We start from the raw sequence: 19,741 nt of genomic DNA, 5'->3' as shown, positions 1-19,741 counted from the left end.
GATAATTTGGTCTTGTTTTTCTAACTTTTGACATATTGATACATAGAGAGGCCTCATCATGACCACATTCACAAAACGAATATTGTGTTATTTTTCCTTGGCCTCTCCTGAGGTAAATGTCTAGCTGTTTTTGGTTTGGAGTAAGGCTCAGTCTATAATGTGAGCGTGGCGTTTTGATTTCCACGGTCATTTTGGATGGTGGGAGAGTATGACAGATGTCACATGTCCATCTCTTCTTTCATCATGTGTCCTGCTCTCATCATATTTAAAGCAGCGAAACCCACAAAATGAAACACTGTGCAAGATGCTAGGGTTAACATGGAGTGCTGTTACTCTGATGCACCTGTTAGTTTATGGCGCATGTTCCTGGAACGTGTCTCTAAAATGCAAGGAGGACACAACAACGTTCCTTATGGAATTACAAAAAGAGGCTCCAAGCAAATATGCAGTCTTGAGTAAGTAATGATGCCGGATTTTATGAATGGGGGTCATGTTTTCTAGTTGTGCTTTGATTTATTTTTTTTATTCCCAATATAATGACAAAATTATTGACTTTTTATTTAACGATAATATTTGACATCTAACACATTTAATAATATTTGAAACATTGTTTAAAATATCTTGCAGCTATTTATTTTTTATTCATTTGTGTATAATATTTTTATTATATTAGTTTTTATGTATTTTTTGTATCACTTGATCAGTTTATTTAGTTTATTTTATTAAATTGTATTATTTAATATTGAGTTGACACAGCATTTAAATTCAAAAAGCATTTAATTTTAAAATCATATAAAATGTATTTTGTTTTTATGTATTTTTCTCTATTGTCATCTACATTTAGTTTTATTATGATGATCATTGTTTTATTAAGATTTATTTTATTTTAAGATTATTTTTAATTTATTATTATTTTTATTGTTTATCATGATGTCTATATGTTTTTTTTCTGTTTATTTATCATTTATTTTTCTTAATTGTATTATTTAATATTGGACACATTATTTAAAATCTAAAAACCATTTAGTTATATATTTTAATATGATGTATATTTTTTTTATTTATTGTTGATAATTTTTTCCTCTATCTATATTATTATATTTTTGTTTTTAGTTTTTTTATTTATCAGTTTATTTTATATTCCTTAATTGTTTTATTTAATATTAGACACATCATTTAAAATCTTAAAAATAATAATAATAATTATATATTATATATTTTGTTTATTTTTTTTACCCTTGATCTATATTTATTTGTCTTTTTTTCCTAAGATTTGAAAATGTTAAATATCTTGGAGCTATTTATTTATTTTTATTTATTTATTTAATTTAGTAGTATTATTATTTTTAATTATTATTTGTTGTTAAACATTTTTTCTTTTTCTGTGTTATATTTTATAAGTTTATTATATATATATATATATACATACGTATATGTAAATGTATTAAATGTATTTATTTATATATGTTAATGTATTAAATGTATTTATTTAATAGTGGATATATTTAAAATCTAAAAAACATTTATTTAGATATTTTTAATATAAAATCTTATATTTTTTAATATTATGTATATTATTTTTTCTCTTTATCTATTTTTATTTTTCCTTTATTATTATTTATAGATTTTATCATTCTTTTTCTTTATTTATCAATATTTTATTTTTTATATATATATTCTAAAAACATCATAGTTTGATGTTTCTCATTAGGATTTACATTTCTTCTCTCCTGCTCCATGTGTTGTTGTAGTGTATGATGCATTTGGTAAGATTGGCAGTGATGTTGAAGGCGGAAACGTGAACAGACCCGGATCTCTAAGAGAGTGTCTGTCCGTGGAGGGCCCGGAGTTCAAGGGACAATACTGCCAGGTGTTCCTCAAACAGGTACCCTCACGCAAACCATAAAAAATGCACAAAATGTACACCACAATCCACTAAGGACCTGAAAAAAAAAATCATTGTCAGTATTTTATACAGTATTTTTTTTTTTCAAACCCGTGTGTTAATCCTTGATTTCCAAATAATGCAATTATTATGAATAAATAACCAGATACTGTCTTGAATCGAGATTAAAGCATGTTTGTTTGTGATATTATTCTGTTATGCAGGACAGGGTGGAGTATTTTGTGGGTGTTTGTGTTCCAGACTCTTGTACAGAATCAGAAGTTGAGACATTGGTTGTTTCTGGTAAGTCAAATCTGGACCACACAAATGTTCAACTGTATTTGAACACCTGGGCTGCCCTTAAAATGTGTTTATGTCATTGCATTAGACACCTTCTGCAATTTATCTGAAAGCAAGAAGTATAAATCTGCAGTGGTTCTTCATAATATTTTTGTGGGATGTACCATATGTACACCTTTATACATGTGTGTGTTTGTGTCTGCAGAGGCATTTGAGCAGAAACAAATCTCTTTGCTTCCTTCTGTGCCTTCAATCCTAATGTCGGATTCCACATTTGGCGTATTCATGACTCAGTGCCTCGGTGATTCCCCTCATGCAGACCTGTCTGCCATATTCTGCCTGTGAGTAACACACACACACACACACACACACACACACACACACAACATGTGTGGGTTTAAGCCTACAATGGGTGTTTAATTAAACAGATTCAGTTTTTCCTAGCCTGCTCATTTTACATAGTCTTTGTACATTTTTAGAAGTAAATATACTTTACGTATTGCATTTGCACAAGCCACAATGCTGGGACATTGTGTTTGTGGTTTCCGGGGCGTTTCTTTGCAGTTGCTAAGTTTTTTTTGTTTTGAGACTTTTAATACAGTTGCAAGGGTGTTCTGGATGGTTGCAATTGCTAAGATGTTTTTAGACCTTCATGCAGTTTAATGCAGGCTGTTGCTAGGGCATTGCTAGGTTGTTAAGGCAGTGGTATGCATTTACAAAGGTGTTTTTAGTGTTTTATGTATGTGTTGCTATTGTGTTATGGGTAGTTGCTAAGGTGTTGCTTTGCAGTTGCTATGGTATTTTAGACCTTTATGTAGTTGCTAGGGTGTTTTGGGTAGTTGCTAACGGTTGCTAGGTTTATTAAGGCAGTGGTGTGCATTTACTGAGGTGTTTTTTGTCTTTTATATAGTTGCTAGGGTGTTTTGGGTAGTTGCTAACAGTTGCTATGTTTATTAAGGCAGTGGTATGCATTTACTGAGGTGTTTTTTGTCTTTTATATAGTTGCTAGGGTGTTTTGGGTAGTTGCTAACCGTTGCTAGGTTTATTAAGGTAGTGGTATGCATTTACTGAGGTGTTTTTTGTCTTTTATGTAGTTGCTAGGGTGTTCTGGGTAGTTGCTAACCGTTGCTAGGTTTATTAAGGTAGTGGTATGCATTTACTGAGGTGTTTTTTGTCTTTTATATAGTTGCTAGGGTGTTTTGGGTAGTTGCTAACCGTTGCTAGGTTTATTAAGGTAGTGGTATGCATTTACTGAGGTGTGTTTTGTCTTTTATGTAGTTGCTAGGGTGTTCTGGGTAGTTGCTAACAGTTGCTAGGTTTATTAAGGCAGTGGTGTGCATTTACTGAGGTGTTTTTGTCTTTTATGTAGTTGCTAGGGTGTTCTGGGTAGTTGCTAACCGTTGCTAGGTTTATTAAGGCAGTGGTGTGCATTTACTGAGGTGTTTTTGTCTTTTATGTAGTTGCTAGGGTGTTCTGGGTAGTTGCTAACAGTTGCTAGGTTTATTAAGGCAGTGGTGTGCATTTACTGAGGTGTTTTTGTCTTTTATGTAGTTGCTAGGGTGTTCTGGGTAGTTGCTAACCGTTGCTAGGTTTATTAAGGCAGTGGTGTGCATTTACTGAGGTGTTTTTTGTCTTTTATATAGTTGCTAGGGTGTTCTGGGTAGTTGCTAACCGTTGCTATGTTTATTAAGGCAGTGGTATGCATTTACTGAGGTGTTTTTTGTCTTTTATGTAGTTGCTAGGGTGTTCTGGGTAGTTGCTAACAGTTGCTATGTTTATTAAGGCAGTGGTGTGCATTTACTGAGGTGTTTTTGTCTTTTATATAGTTGCTAGGGTGTTTTGGGTAGTTGCTAACCGTTGCTAGGTTTATTAAGGTAGTGGTATGCATTTACTGAGGTGTTTTTTGTCTTTTATGTAGTTGCTAGGGTGTTCTGGGTAGTTGCTAACAGTTGCTATGTTTATTAAGGCAGTGGTGTGCATTTACTGAGGTGTTTTTGTCTTTTATATAGTTGCTAGGGTGTTTTGGGTAGTTGCTAACCGTTGCTATGTTTATTAAGGTAGTGGTATGCATTTACTGAGGTGTTTTTTGTCTTTTATGTAGTTGCTAGGGTGTTCTGGGTAGTTGCTAACAGTTGCTATGTTTATTAAGGCAGTGGTGTGCATTTACTGAGGTGTTTTTGTCTTTTATATAGTTGCTAGGGTGTTTTGGGTAGTTGCTAACCGTTGCTAGGTTTATTAAGGTAGTGGTATGCATTTACTGAGGTGTTTTTTGTCTTTTATGTAGTTGCTAGGGTGTTCTGGGTAGTTGCTAACAGTTGCTATGTTTATTAAGGCAGTGGTGTGCATTTACTGAGGTGTTTTTTGTCTTTTATATAGTTGCTAGGGTGTTTTGGGTAGTTGCTAACCGTTGCTAGGTTTATTAAGGTAGTGGTATGCATTTACTGAGGTGTTTTTTGTCTTTTATGTAGTTGCTAGGGTGTTCTGGGTAGTTGCTAACAGTTGCTATGTTTATTAAGGCAGTGGTGTGCATTTACTGAGGTGTTTTTGTCTTTTATGTAGTTGCTAGGGTGTTCTGGGTAGTTGCTAACAGTTGCTATGTTTATTAAGGTAGTGGTGTGCATTTACTGAGGTGTTTTTGTCTTTTATGTAGTTGCTAGGGTGTTCTGGGTAGTTGTTTATTTACAGTTTTTAGACCATTATGCAGTTGCTAGGGAGTTCTGTATGGTTGCTAGGCATTGCTAGGTTTATTAAGGCAGTGGTGTGCATTTACTAAGGGGTTTTGAGACTTAATACAGTTGCTAGGGTGTTCTGGGTGATTGCTGGGCATTGCTGGGTAGATGCTAGGTTGTTAAGGCCGTGATATGCATGTACTAAGGTGTTTTTAGTCTTTTATGGAGTTGCTAGGGTGTTCTGGGTAGTTGCTAAGGTGTTTTTTAACCTTTATGCGGTTCCTAGGGTGTTCTGGGTGGTTGGTAGGGCATTGCTAGGTAGATGCTACATTGTAAAGGCAGTGGTATGCATTTACTAAGGTGTTTTTAGACTGTTTCGCAGTTGCTAGGGTGTTCTGGGTGGCTTTTAGGACGTTGCTTTGCAGTTGCTAAGGTGTTTTGAAACTTCATACAGTTGCTAGGTTGTTTTGGGTGATTTCTAGGATGTTGCTTGATAGATGCTAGATTGTTCTGTGTGGTTGCTAGGGCATTGCTAGGTTGTTGCTAGATAGAGGCTAGGGTGTTCTGGCTGCCTACTAAGGTGTTGCTAGGTAGAGGCTAGGGTGTTCTATTTTTGTTTGTTAAGGTGTTTTTAGACTTCTATGCAGTTGCTTGGGTGTTCTGGATTGTCAGGAGATGCTAGGTTGTTCTGGGTGGGTACTAGGTTGTTTCTAAGGTGTTTTAGACTTTTATGTAGTTGCTAGAGTGTTCTGGTTTGTCGTGAGATGCTAGGTTGTTCTGGGTGGTTGCTAGGGTGATGTTAGGTAGATGCTAGAGTGTTCTGGGTGCCTGATAAGGTGTTGCTAGGTAGATGCTAGGTTGTTCTGGGTGGCTGCTAGGGCATTGTTAGGTAGATGCAATAGTGTTCTGGGTGCCTGCTTAGGTGTTGCTTTTATGCAGTTAATTGGGTGTTCTGGTTTGTCGGGAGATGCTGGGTTGCTAGGGCGTTGCTAAGGCGTTTTAGACTTTTTTGCAGCTGCTAGGGTATTCTGGGTTCTTGGGAGATGCTAGATTGTTTTGGGTGGTTGCTTTGGCATTGCTAGATAGATGCTAGATTGTTAAGGCAGTGGTATGCTTTTATGAAGGTCTTTTGAGACTTTTTGCTAGGGTGTTCTGGTGCTAGGGTGTTGCTAGATTTTGTGGTATTCTGCCTTTCTAATTGCAAATTATAAGGAATTTATTTTCTTGGACCAAAATCTTTCACAATTGTTATCATAATTCTGTGATGATTTAAGGGCTGAATTAGTGTTTTGTCTGTCTCAGGTTTGTGTGTTGTGCGTTATTGGCACTTCCTCTCATAGCTTCCATCTGTGTGGCAGTAATAAAAAGGAAGCGAATGAAAGAAGTGAGGCCAGGGCTGGGTTTCGCTCATACCTCGAACACCAACCAATACGGCACTCTCTTGGCTAATGGCTCAGCTAATCAGAGTAAAGAAAGCAATGCTGCCCCGGATGCCACACAGACCAGGGACCAAAATGCGGAAAATGACCAGCAGAGCATCTCAAAGAGCAAGTACACACAGTCATATAGACAGTAAACGTACCATTTATAGCAAATGTGACTGCTCTGATTTGATCCATTTTAATTGACTATGTTTTTCCTCCTCATGCTCTTTTCTCACATTATTTCCCCCCTTTCACTTCCGTTCTTCAACATATATTCTTTTTCAGCCGTGTTATCGTTCCTTCAGGCGTTTTCTATACAGAATAACAGTCAGGGGTTACTCGCCACAGAAAGCTCTGGAAGCAGCTATTCATCTCTGAATGGCATCCGTATTCTTAGTTTACTCTGGATCATCTCAGGCCACACCGTGCAGCTCAGTGCCTGGAGTAACCTGGGTAAAAGCGATATATCAGTGTCTAAGCACTACTTTAACTTTGAGACATTTTGAAGTTTCATCTGATTTGTTTTTGTGTAGATAATGATAAGAGATGGAAGGAAATGGTAGAGAGGAATCCTTTGTATGTTTTGGCCTTCAGTGGACCAGTGTATCTAGCAGTCGACACTTTTCTGCTACTGGGGTAAGACATCTCATATTAAAAATATAAAAGATTGTCAAGTATAAAAGGGACAGTTCACCGAAAAATTTAAAATGTGTCATTAATTACTCACCCACATGTCATTCCAAAATCGTCAGACCTTTGCTAAAAAGTAGGGATGCACCGATACGAATCGGCCGATCATGCTTGTAAATGCTGATGGCATTTACCGCTGATTACAGAACCGGCTTTACTGACAAAACGCGCAAGTGATCGGCCGATACGGATCGGTGCGTCCCTACTAAAAAGATTCCATTGTTTGGAATTCTTGTGGTAGGCATATGATATGGTTTTAAGAATAATTGGCTTATAAATATTGACAATGTCTTGTTTGTTTGCTTGTGCCAGTGGTCTTCTTAGTGCAAAGTCGCTGCTGAGCTCCATCCAGAGGTCAGATAACACGCTTAGTTTCAGTCTGGTGGCTCAGTTCCTCTTCAAGCGGTTCAAGCGGTTAGTTTTATAGCTTCCAGTTAAGACACACATTAGTTCTACACCAAGGCTTGATTTTCTGATAATCATCTGCCTTTATACCATTTTATTCTTGCCATGTGTCCAGAATCCAACCTCTCCACCTCTTCATCGTGTGTCTGACCATTGGACTGTTCTCAGTCGTTCAGAGAGGGGTCTTCTGGTTCATAGCAGAGGATGAGGTCTTCAGCTGTAAGAAGTACTGGTGGTCAAACCTGCTCCTCATCAACAACCTCTTCACCATCACAGACATTGTATGTCTAGACGAATCTTTTGGTTAATCTTGGTTTTACTTGTGTAATTGCAGCATATGTTTTAAAGTACATGACAATTGTTATAATGAAAATGTTTTTTTTTTAAGTGTGCACCATGGACGTGGTATCTCTCCATTGACTTTCAGTTCTACGCAACAACACCTTTTCTGATATTCCTGTACAGAATGTAAGTTCAGTTCTTTTGCCTATATCATAAATACAGAGAAAAAAAAAAAAATATATATATATATATATATATATATATATATATATATATATATATATATATATATATATTATTTTATTTATGTAATGGTGATTATCAATTGATCATTGATTGATTTTGATGTACTATATAAAAGTAATGAAATAATATAATAATAGATAGCATAAATTATCTGTTGAAGCAGTAAAACAAATTATTTTAAACATTTTACTATGTGTATATATACACATACATTGCATAATGAATTATATATATATATATATATATATATATATAATGCACTAATGTATTTTTTTTTAATTTATTTAACGCTGATTCTCATTAGATTATAAAACAATGTCCTACAAAAAGTAATAAAATAATGTAACCATACATTAGTAAATACTAAACAGCATAAATTAGCTGTTGAAGCAGTACAACAAAAGTTTTTACAAATTATTTTAAACTTTTATACATTTATAAATTTATGTATTTACAAATATATACATATATATACACAATATTGGGCTCAATATTTGTTGTGCACACTTATTTTATTTATTTATTTGTGAGGGGATTTTTAATATTCTTTGATGAATATAAAGTTAAAACGAAGTAATTTAAAATGCAAATATTCAGTAACATTATCTTACCACTCTCACTTTTAAACAATTTAGTATGTCCTTGGTTGCATTAGTAATAAGAATGACCTTTTTACGTTACAGTAATGAGAATACAATGCAAAATATCTTAATAGTTCTTTTTAAGCAATTTTTTGACCAAAATTCGAAATGTTCTTGACAGGTTTTGTGAGATTTCACTCATGTCAATGTTGCCAGTTGTTCCCAGGTCATAAACATCACCTCTTTGTTCATTTCCAGAAACAAAACCATGCTTTTCATCGTGTCGGCTGTTCTCCTAATGATCTCCAGTGTGACAGGAGCCCTGATCACCGGTTTGCTCCATCTCCCTGTGCACCAGCCAACCACACTGTAAGAGATCATTTCTTAATTGCAACGTTAAACTGAGAAAACATTCCCAATGAGACATAATCACACAGGCAATGCATGCAACACTATGATTACAGCCTCCAGCAGCTGCCAACTGCAATAGCAAGGCAGCTTTAGTACCAAGAGTCAGATTTTTGTTCACTCAAATGTTACCTAATTATTTCAGATTGCTTTTTAAATGCAATATTCTGTTTCAGGGCATACGAAAGCTATTTTCAGTATTACTATAACAAACCCTACACAAGATATGGGCCGTATCTACTGGGCATTCTTGCTGGAATATGCATGACAACCAAGAAGGAGACACTTATAAAGCAACAGGCAATGTCTTTAATGCCTCTTTATTGCTTCTTATACAGCAAAAAGGAGTTTTTTAATCTCATAACAGATTGTTTTTGTTGTGTCACAGTGGCAGGCAATTCTAGGTTGGCTCTGCTCGCTGTCAGTCATGGCTCTGTTAGTGGGATTTTCGTATGTGCTGAGAGATGTCCCGCCCTATCCGTCACTTCCCCATGCTGTTTATCAGGGGATGCACCGCTCACTTTGGGCCCTGGCCTTGGTCTGGATCATCCTGGCCTGCGAGGAAGGATATGGAGGTGGAAAAAAAAATATTTTTTGTAAATAATTCAGAAAAATAAGTGATAACGTGATTAAACATCCAAATAAAATGCATATAAGTGGCTTCCATTAAAATGTACCTAAGTATTTATCTGTCTTCACAGGTTTTGTGGATAAAATTCTGTCTTTAGGCCTGTGGGCTCCTCTGTCTAACATCAGCTTTGCCTGTTATCTGATCCATCCTATAATTATTATTCTGTACAATGGCAAACAAGAGACAGCCATGCACTACACAGACTTCAACTTTGTAAGTATTCCCTTCAATTCCCTTCATTTGATCAAAATTCCATTTGATTTGATTTAAAACCAGGATCTAGAATTACAATTAGAATTTAAATTAAAGGAAGCAGAATTGCAATTCAATACAAATTCAAAGAAATTCATATACATAAGTGAAGTGTTTAACAATGAAGCTTTACAATATATGTCAGATATGTTTTCATTACAAATTCTATAAATTATATTAGTTTGAACTACTTGTACAGATTACATTGTGTTATTTGATTAACATTTTGAACAAAACTAATCAAACATATTTTGTAATTTATTTCAAGAAATTGATCATTTTCTATATGTTGGAACAAAATGTATGCAGGGTTGAGGAGTCTCTAGTTATGTGTAATGAAATTATGCTATTAAATTACAAAATTAATGTAATTGTATGTGAGATTCAACACATCTTTCTGTTGTATGACTGTGGAATTTCTTTGAATTGCCATGAATTTATTTCCACTTCCTGTCATTCCAACTCCAATTCAAATTCAACTTCCTGTGGGGCGGAGTCAATTCAATTCAAATTCCAACTCATGAATTGAATGGCGGCCAATTCTGAATTGTGCACAAGCCTGGTCTCTTCTGCTCACCAAGCCTGCATTTATTTGATCCGAAGTACAGCTAAAACAGTAAAAATTATTAAATATTTTTACTATTTAAAATAACTGTTTTCTATTTTAAATATTGTTTAAAATGTTATTTATTTCTGTGATTTCAAAGCTGAATTTTTTTGAATCATCTGACACTGAAGACTGGAGCAATGATGCTGAAAATTAAGCTTTGATTACAGGAATAAATTATATTTTCAAATAAATTCAAATAGAAAGCAGCTATTTTAAAGAGTTAAAATATTTCACAATGTTAGTGCTTTTGCTGTACTTTGGATGAAATAAATGCAGTCTTGGTAAGCAGAAGAGAATTCTTTAAAAAAACATTAAAAAGCTTACTGTTCAAAAACTTTTAACTTGTAGTGTATATATATTTGTATATAAATTCTCTTTCTGGATGCCATTGTTAATAATAATTTTGTCTCATTTTCTGTCCTCAGTTCTACCTGTTTCTGGGTCACCTGCTGTTGACAGTCTCTGTAGGTTATGTGTTAACTGTGTTAATTGAAAAGCCGTATCTCTTCCTGACGAAACGATAAGTCCTGTTTCATTACCTCAAAACTGGAAAGTGAAGAGAAGATTTGAAAAGAAGATTTTATTATATTTATATATTTAGGAGAAACAAGATTTAAGCACAGTATATTTATTCATTCGTTGTCCCCATAGATTGCTTTTTATGAACCGTGCTATACAGCTTTGGTGTTGTTATTTGAAAACATTAAATAAATGACTTGATGTACAGAATTAACAGATGAATTACAAAGTGTATTGTTATAGTGACACTGCTTGTAACTCACAGAGAGTAAGAACGATGCACTGTAAGAACAATAATGAATGGTAACATGTTACAACAGCCTGTTTTTGAGGTACGCGGGGACTCATGCATGAGAACAGCTGATGCCACATATACCATAAACACAAGTACTTCAAGTGTGAGCAGCTCATAACAATAAAACAATGATCGGACGTCAGGATCTGAAGTGTAATTGAGGCGAACACATCTTAATTGCAGGAAGTGAAAGATGAGTCATTCAACAATCAATCATTTCGAAGTAAAAAAATACAAATCCCAAATCTTCCCATTAGACAATTCAGAACACAAAGAAAGCTTTTAAGCAACAATACTGCATAAAACCTAGTTAATAATCTTTTCTTGGGATGCCATATGGTCTAAAGCACAAGTAACTTCACAATGTATTGTATTGTATCTCTTGAGTTCTTAAAATGTGTGGTCACACATGTTATTACCCACCTGTGTGCCTGCTGTAATCAGGCAAGTCACAAAATCTAATTCATAAGAGGACAATCAACATCAAGAGGCCAATCAACTCTTCAAGAGGCCAATTAGCTATTTGACAACTTAGAAATTATAGAACTACTTTAAAGCTCTGCAATTTCTTTTGAGTTTGTTTGACTGCAATGTAGTAAGTTAACACTCAAACAAAGTATTGCAATAATTCGGTTCTGTTCTGAATGAAATATTAACTTGATACCTATCTATTGCTGCACAGCATACACTGTATATGTTGCTTAGTAGAAAGAAATAAATAGCAGGCAAAGCAGTAAGATGTAACCCTTTAACTGTCACTTTTTTACTTCACTATTTCATCATCTAATCATGTTAAACTATATATCGTTGGGAAGGTCTAAGACTCCTATATAGATATTTTACCCCTGTTTTGGGCAAATCATATTACGAAATGTTTTCGCTCATAAATTATAAAAATATTACTTTAGATGTTCAAGATGTGTCTATGTTCAAAATAGGGAGTGACAGTTAAAGGGTTAATTCACCAAAAGCTTTAATGCTCATCTAAATTCAACTTACAAATTTGTGTTAAAGGGATAGTTTACCCAAAAAGTTCTGTCATTATTTTCTCACCCTCATGTTGTTTCGACATAAGGGTGAGTAATTAATGTCCGAATTTTCTTTTTTGGGTAAACTCTTCCTTAAAAATGTCTTTAAAAAGTTACAGGTTCATGCTGGTCCTTAGCTGGTTAATGCTGGTCCTTTGCTGGTTTATGCTGGTCATGTTGCTGGTCAAGGACCAGCAAAGGACCAGCATTAACCAGCAAAAGAACCAGCATTAACCAGCAAAGGACCAGCAAAAGAACCAGCATTAACCAGCAAAAGAACCAGCATTAACCAGCAAAGGACCAGCATAAACCAGCTAAAACCAGCATCCCGGCACCAAAACATACCTAACCAGCATATGCTGTTTTTTTCAGCAGGGACTAGTCACAAGCCTGATTGTTGATTAAAAGTCAAGTTGAATACATTGCATTATGCCATACAGTATTCTGGTAAGTATTTATATTTGTTTGTAATAATTCTTTTAAATATGGGTTGTTGTACATGGGTCGTTTTGGTAAATGAGGTCATTCAGGTATTTTGTGCATACAGAAAATTCACACACAGTTAACAGTGTACAGTCGTGGCCAAAAGTTTTGAGAATGACACAAATATTAGTTTTCACAAAGTTTACTGCTAAACTGCTTCTAGACCTTTGTTTCAGTTGGCAATTACATGACATTTATGCAAAGAGTCAGTATTTGCAGTGTTGGCCCTTCTTTTTCAGGACTTCTGCAATTCGACTGGGCATGCTCTCAATCAACTTCTGGGCCAAATCCTGACTGATAGATAGCAACCCATTCTTTCATAATCACTTCTTGGAGTTTGTCAGAATTACTGGGTTTTTGTTTGTCCACCCGCCTCTTGAGGATTGACCACAAGTTCTCAATGGGATTAAGATCTGGGGAGTTTCCAAGCCATGAACCCAAAATTTCAACGTTTTGGTCCCCGAGCCACTTAGTTATCACTTTTGCCTTATGGCACGGTGCTCCATCGTGCTGGAAAATGCATTGTTCTTCACCAAACTGTTGTTGGATTGTTGGAAGAAGTTGCTGTTGGAGGGTGTTTTGGTACCATTCTTTATTCATGGCTGTGATTTTGGGCAAAATTGTGAGTGAGCCCACTCCCTTGGATGAGAAGCAACCCCACACATGAATGGTCTCAGGATGCTTTACTGTTGGCATGACACAGGACTGATGGTAGCGCTCACCTTTTCTTCTCCAGACAAGCCTTTTTCCAGATGCCCCAAACAATCGGAAAGAATATGACTTTGCCCCAGTCCTCAGCAGTCCATTCGCCATACTTTTTGCAGAAGATCAATCTGTCCCTGATGTATTTTTTTTTTGGAGAGAAGTGGCTTCTTTGCTGCCCTTCTTGACACCAGGCCATCTTCCAAAAGTCTTGGCCTCACTGTGCGTGCAGATGCGCTCACACCTGCCTGCTGACATTCCTGAGCAAGCTCTGCACTGGTGGCACTCCGATCCCGCAGCTGAATCCTCTTTAGGAGACGATCCTGCCGCTTGCTGGACTTTCTTGGACACCCTGAAGCCTTCTTAACAAGAATTGAACCTCTTTTCTTGAAGTTCTTGATGATCCTATAAATTGTTGATTTAGGTGCAATCTTAGTAGCCACAATATCCTTGCCTGTGAAGCCATTTTTATGCAACACAATGATGGCTGCACGCGTTTCTTTGCAGGTCACCATGGTTAACAATGGAAGAACAATGATTTCAAGGCAAGCATCACCCTCCTTTTAACATGTCAAGTCTGCCATTCTAACCCAATCAGCCTGACATAATGATCTCCAGCCTTGTGCTCGACAACATTCTCACCTGAGTTAACAAGACGATTACTGAAATGATCTCAGCAGGTCCTTTAATGACAGCAATGAAATGCAGTGGAAAGTTTTTTGGGGATTAAGTTAATTTTCATGGCAAAGAAGGACTATGCAATTCATCTGAATACTCTTCATAACATTCTGGAGTATATGCAAATTGCTATTATAAAAACTTAAGCAACAACTTTTCCAATTTCCAATATTTATGTAATTCTCAAAAATTTTGGCCACGACTGCACATCCAGCTTTTTCTTCGTCGCGGTAGTAAGCCTACGGGGAGACTTCATTATCCACTATAGGGAAATGAGAAGAAGAATGTGCAGTAAACGGTAAAACTGTGTGTTCATAATTAAGATAATACATTAAAACAACAGGGTAAGACTTATCAATTTGCAAAACAGATGCGGATGTGGCCGCGCCCACTCTTACGGAAAAATAAGGTGGATAATGTAGTGTGTAGCAAGGTTTTTATATGGTGTGTAGCATAATATTGTCCACTTTGAGAAAGAATCATTCGTTCGAAATGTGTCATGATTTGAATTGCACTCAACTCAACTTTCACTTCATAAACATAGGCTATTTACAAATGAGGACACTTAGCAATTTCTGGTTCGAACGACGATAAGCTACTACAAATCTGACTTCACAAGGTACTTTGAGACAAAGTAAATACTTTGAGACAATATATGCTATTTCTACTGTACATTCAGTAAAGGTTTATTCAGATGTTATCTATTAAAGAAAAAGTGTCTGAATGCTATCATTGAAAGAATATATTGTTTACATGTAATATTTGTGTCATTCGATGATGTGGTTAGCCTTTAATTCCGTAAGGTATTTATTAAGTAACAGGTCCACCCTGTGGACAAAATGAGGAACGGCATGTTTCTCAAATGATGAATGTTTCAGAAATATTGTGAATGACGACTTGAGTGAATCATCAGGGGGGCTTTACCACTTTTGGACATGAGCCTGACATGACTGCTCTACTAAAGTATGCTTTACTGGCACAGTACGTTATGACATAAGTCTTAAGTAAACATTTGAGAGCTGTCATACTGTTGTCATTTAGCAGGTGGCCTTGTCTGCTGAAAGTTGTAACTGTCTGCATGATGATTTTATTATGCAGAGTGTCTTCCAGTTGTTGAAGGATTCTTCCTAGATCAGTCTTCCTTTTAAATTTAGTGGATGAATGCATATATAGGCCTATGACAAATTCAAAGTCAAGGTTTGGTCCCCTACTGGCAGATGCTGTAACTGCACACACAATATAGACACTCATAATTAAAATATTTTAGCTTTGAACCGTTTCTCATAGCTGAAATGAAGTCCTCTATCCATAATATTGTTGTGTCAATGTTGAATTTGACTCAGAAGAGAAATATGCACAGATCAAGTACTGTTTACAATTAAAAAAAACTCTAAAACAAACATTTTTGTGAATTTTGATGTGAGAAGACAACAGGAGATGGACTTTTTCAGTGGTGAAGTGTTTTTATGGACTCATATTTTGGCTAGAAGCAATGGTTTTAGGTTAAAATTATTTGTGCTTTATTGTGATGTTTTACCAGCTCTCATTCTGACGGCACCCATTCACAGTATAGGATCCATCGGTGAGCAGATGATGTAATGCTCCATTTCTTCAAATCTGTTCTAAAATAAACTCATCTACATCTTGGGTGCCCAGAGGGTGAGTACATTTTCAGCAACGTTCTGTCATATGGCTTTTTTTTTAAATCAAAGATTGCCTTTTTAAGCCACAGACAGGATTATTTTCCTTGTCTGTGAGTGTGAATGAAGTCAAAGGCTGCCCTACTTTCGGTCGAAGCCCCTTTCACCATCTTTTAACCCCCTACCGTGCACGTATATCACATATACAGTGATTCAGAGGGTGTAGCAAGAAGTACAGACGCCCTGTACAACAACACATACTAGAGAGGTTATATTTAACTGACTTCAGAAAGCTGACACTCTGGACATTTTCCATATCTCCACTAACGAATGCTTAGGTTCTGTGCCAAAACAAGACTCGAACTGTAAGAATGCGTCTGGGAATAACAGCACAATTAAACCAAGCTCATTTTTGTGACTGATTGCACACAGATGTTTGTGATTTAGGACTTTAGAGTATAAAAAAGCTGTCTGTGTGTTCAGCAGGTGTAATGATGCCATGCTGGCTGCTGATTGCATTTACGTATGTAGGGAAAATGATCCAATTAAGCACATACCTCATGCCCACTTCAATCTGATACAAAAGTTTAGGGTCAGTGTATGATTTTTTAACAGTTTGGTATTTAAAATATTTTAAAAAATTGTATCCCTGTGATGCAAAGCTTCAGGGATTCAAATTTTGATCCTTCAGAAATCATTTTAGTGCTTAAGCAAAATTTTCAATCAGTTGTAAATATATTCTTTAAAATATCTTTTGATCAATCGAATGTTCAGAACAGCATCTATGATTTTTTTTTTATGACAATGTTTTTTTTTTATGGCAATGTTTAGTATTTGACCAAAATAAGATGCAATAACGCATGTTATAGTTTATTTAGTACTGAATAAGATCAAATGAAAGATGTTTACATGTAGACCACAAGAGAAAATAACAGTTGAATTTATAAAAAAGTTTACATCCCATTGATTCTTAATACTGTGTTGTTACTTGAATGATCCACAGTTTTTTTTTTCTTGTTTAGTGATTGTTGTTTTTGAGTTTCTTGTTTGTCCCGAACAGTTAAAATTCTGCTTTTCTTCATGAAAATCCTTTAGGTCCCACAAATGGTTTTCCAGCATTTTTGTTTATTTGAACCCTTTTCAACAAAGATTGTATGATTTTGATATACAACCTTTTACACTGAGGACAACTGAGGTACTCATTTGTAACTATTACAGAAGGTTCAAACACTCACTGATGATCCAGAAGAAAAAGAACTTTTTGAATTTGAAGATTTAACTTATTTTGTCTTCTGGGAAACATGTACGTATCTTCTGTAGCCTCTGAAGGGCAGTACTAAATGAAAAAATATGATATTTAGACAAAATAAGATTTCTGTTCAAAAGTTTTCAAAAGTTCTCTTAAGGCATTGTTTTTTTTTTTCTTCTGGATCATCAGTGAGCGTTTGAACCTTCTGTAATAGTTGCAGAAGTCCCTCCGTTGTCCTCAATGTGAAAAGATGGATCTTAAAATCAGACAGTCATTGCTGGAAAGGGTTCAAATACACAAAATGCTGAAAAACCAAAGAATTTGTGGGACCTAAAGAATGTTTCTGAAGAACAGCTGGTAGTTTAACTGTTCAGGACAAACAAGGGACTCATGAACAACTATCACTAAACAAAACAGGTAACAACACAGTGTTTTGAACTTTTGAACAGGGTCATTTTTATCAATTCAACTATTTTTTTCTCTTGTGGACTATATGTAAACATCTTTTATGTGAAATATCTCATTCAGATCAATACTAAATGTATGATCCCTCTTATTTTGGTAAAAAACATTGCAGAATTTGAAAGGGGGTGTAAACTTTTGACCTCAACTGTAGCATAAACTTGAAGATGCGAGAATAACCTTGATTTAACACCGATGGCTATTTACATAATAAGTCAACATTTAATCTCTGTACATTCTGTTTTTAACACTGTTTTACAAGTGTTTCTGAAGTGTAGTGTTTTGAGTGTGTAGTGCTACTCTGTTCTTTGATAAGAACACAAGAGCATGAGTACAGTTTTAGACTCTGATATCAGTGCTTCATAGTGATAATTAACTAAATTCTGTCTTTAAATCATTTGAGTAGGTGCTTGCACTAAAGAAGTGTTACCATGGTATTTCCATCTAATATCATCAGTATATCATGGTGGCATCACAAAATGGAGCTCCTGAAATTCTACGTAATGTACAAACCATAACATTCTATTTTGAAGTAACTGTGAAGACACCAAGTCTCCAAGGAAACAAATTAGTACATGTACTACATGTACAAGACGTACATGTCCTGTTATCAGTGTTTATGATTAAGAGTGTGTGTGGTTGCATAACTGTTTTGGCATCAAAGCGACACTTGGTATTTTGTTAGTGTAAAATAACTGGCTGGGACTTCACCTCAAGACATGACGTGTGTGTGTGTGTGTGTGTGTGTGTGTGTGTGTGTGTGTGTGTGTGTGTGTGTGTGTACCTGGTATTCATCACGTTGTGGGGACCAAATGTCCCCACAAGGATAGGAATACCAGTAAATTTTGACCTTGTGGGGACATTTCTCAGGTCCCCATGAGGAAACAGGTTTATAAATCATGCACAATGAGTTTTTTTGAGGAAGTAAGTTTGCACAATCTCCTGTGACGGCTAGGTTTAGGTGTAGGGTAGGTATAGGGCGATAGAAAATACGGTTTGTACAGTATAAAAACCATTACGCCTATGGAATGTCCCCATAAAACATGTAAACCCAACATGTGTGTGTGTGTGTGTGTGTGTGTGTGTTAGTCATTTAGTCTTTCTGGCCTGTATCTGCCCAGCAACTGTTCACACACACACACACACACACACACACACACACACACACACACACACACACTTACAGAAAACATCAACATGGCTTGTTAAACACACAGGAATGGTCATGCTGTGTTAAAGACCTACCGCCTGTCCACACCTGTTCCTGTTTCCAACACAATGCTATCACTGACCCGTTAAAATTGTATCAGTGTTATAAAATAATACGCCACACACACATTGTATCATGTAACATTGTTTTTTCAGAGCCAAACCTGAGGTCATATGCTTTCATCTTCTTTGGAAAAACTTGAGACAGTTCTTCTCTGAACTAAAGGTGAGCAATAATGTCTCTGTGCAATAATAAAAAAGTGACCCTGCCAGTCATTTTAATGAGAGCAATGTGAAATTAATATTTTGTAAATTATTTTTATCCTACTTTTAAAAAAACATATATAGAATATTAAATGCTGAACCCATTTTTAAACAAATAAAAATTTCACAATATCTCAAATGATCTTTGTTTACCAGAAGATATGATTTGTGCAAAGTAATGGCACTCATCTGCTTGACTGTGTATGAGAGGCGTCTGCTCAAATGACACATTCATAGGAATGTGTGTGTGTTGTAAGAGTTGTCCAGTGGAATCTGATGAGTGAGGCTCAATGGGGAAATAAGGTCACACCACTTGACCTGTCGATCTCTGTGGCTTTGTGTTTGTGTGTGTAGTCATTGTAATTAATTTGAAAAAAAATATGACCAAAAACTAAATATAATGTGCAACCCATTGCTAGCTTTTTAAAATTAATTTTACTGTATTTATTAAAATTTTGTCTGCTGTACATTAATTAAATATTTTATTGTTTTTTAATGTTTTTTGGCTAACAATTAATTTTACTCCTTGTTACACATGTTCATACTATTTTAATAAAACTGGGCAAAGTTACTTTTAAAAGTGTCTCGGTTACGTATTGTAACCCTCGTTCCCTGAAGGAGGGAACGGAGACGTCTCGTCGATAGACAGACGAATTGGGATCTCAATTCGTCGGTCTGTCGACGAGACGTCGAAGGAACCGACTGATAGGGAACTATTACTGACTAAATTACGTCTGTGGAATGTCCTCATAAAAAAACAGTAACCAAACCCAACATGTTTAAGTGTGTTGTTCATGAACTGGTCTCAGGACACATACTGGAGTCAGGG

General features: G+C 35.7%; 1 protein-coding gene across 1 annotated transcript; it reads left to right on the top strand.

The window, feature by feature from the left end:
• Positions 1-304: 304 nt before the first annotated feature.
• Positions 305-11,045, top strand: oacyl (O-acyltransferase like). The gene is made up of 15 exons (XM_073825249.1): positions 305-455; positions 1,752-1,885; positions 2,110-2,188; positions 2,391-2,526; positions 6,157-6,401; positions 6,564-6,731; positions 6,812-6,914; positions 7,281-7,382; positions 7,489-7,654; positions 7,762-7,841; positions 8,741-8,851; positions 9,067-9,190; positions 9,279-9,465; positions 9,592-9,734; positions 10,809-11,045. Exons 1-15 carry the CDS (start codon positions 305-307, stop codon positions 10,905-10,907), a joined length of 2,028 nt encoding a protein of 675 aa, XP_073681350.1. The 3' UTR covers positions 10,908-11,045.
• The last annotated feature ends 8,696 nt before the right edge of the window (positions 11,046-19,741 follow it).

Source organism: Garra rufa, chromosome 19 (assembly GCF_049309525.1).
Source record: "Garra rufa chromosome 19, GarRuf1.0, whole genome shotgun sequence".
NCBI lineage: Eukaryota > Metazoa > Chordata > Actinopteri > Cypriniformes > Cyprinidae > Garra > Garra rufa.
This window is presented reverse-complemented; position numbering and strand designations above follow the sequence as displayed.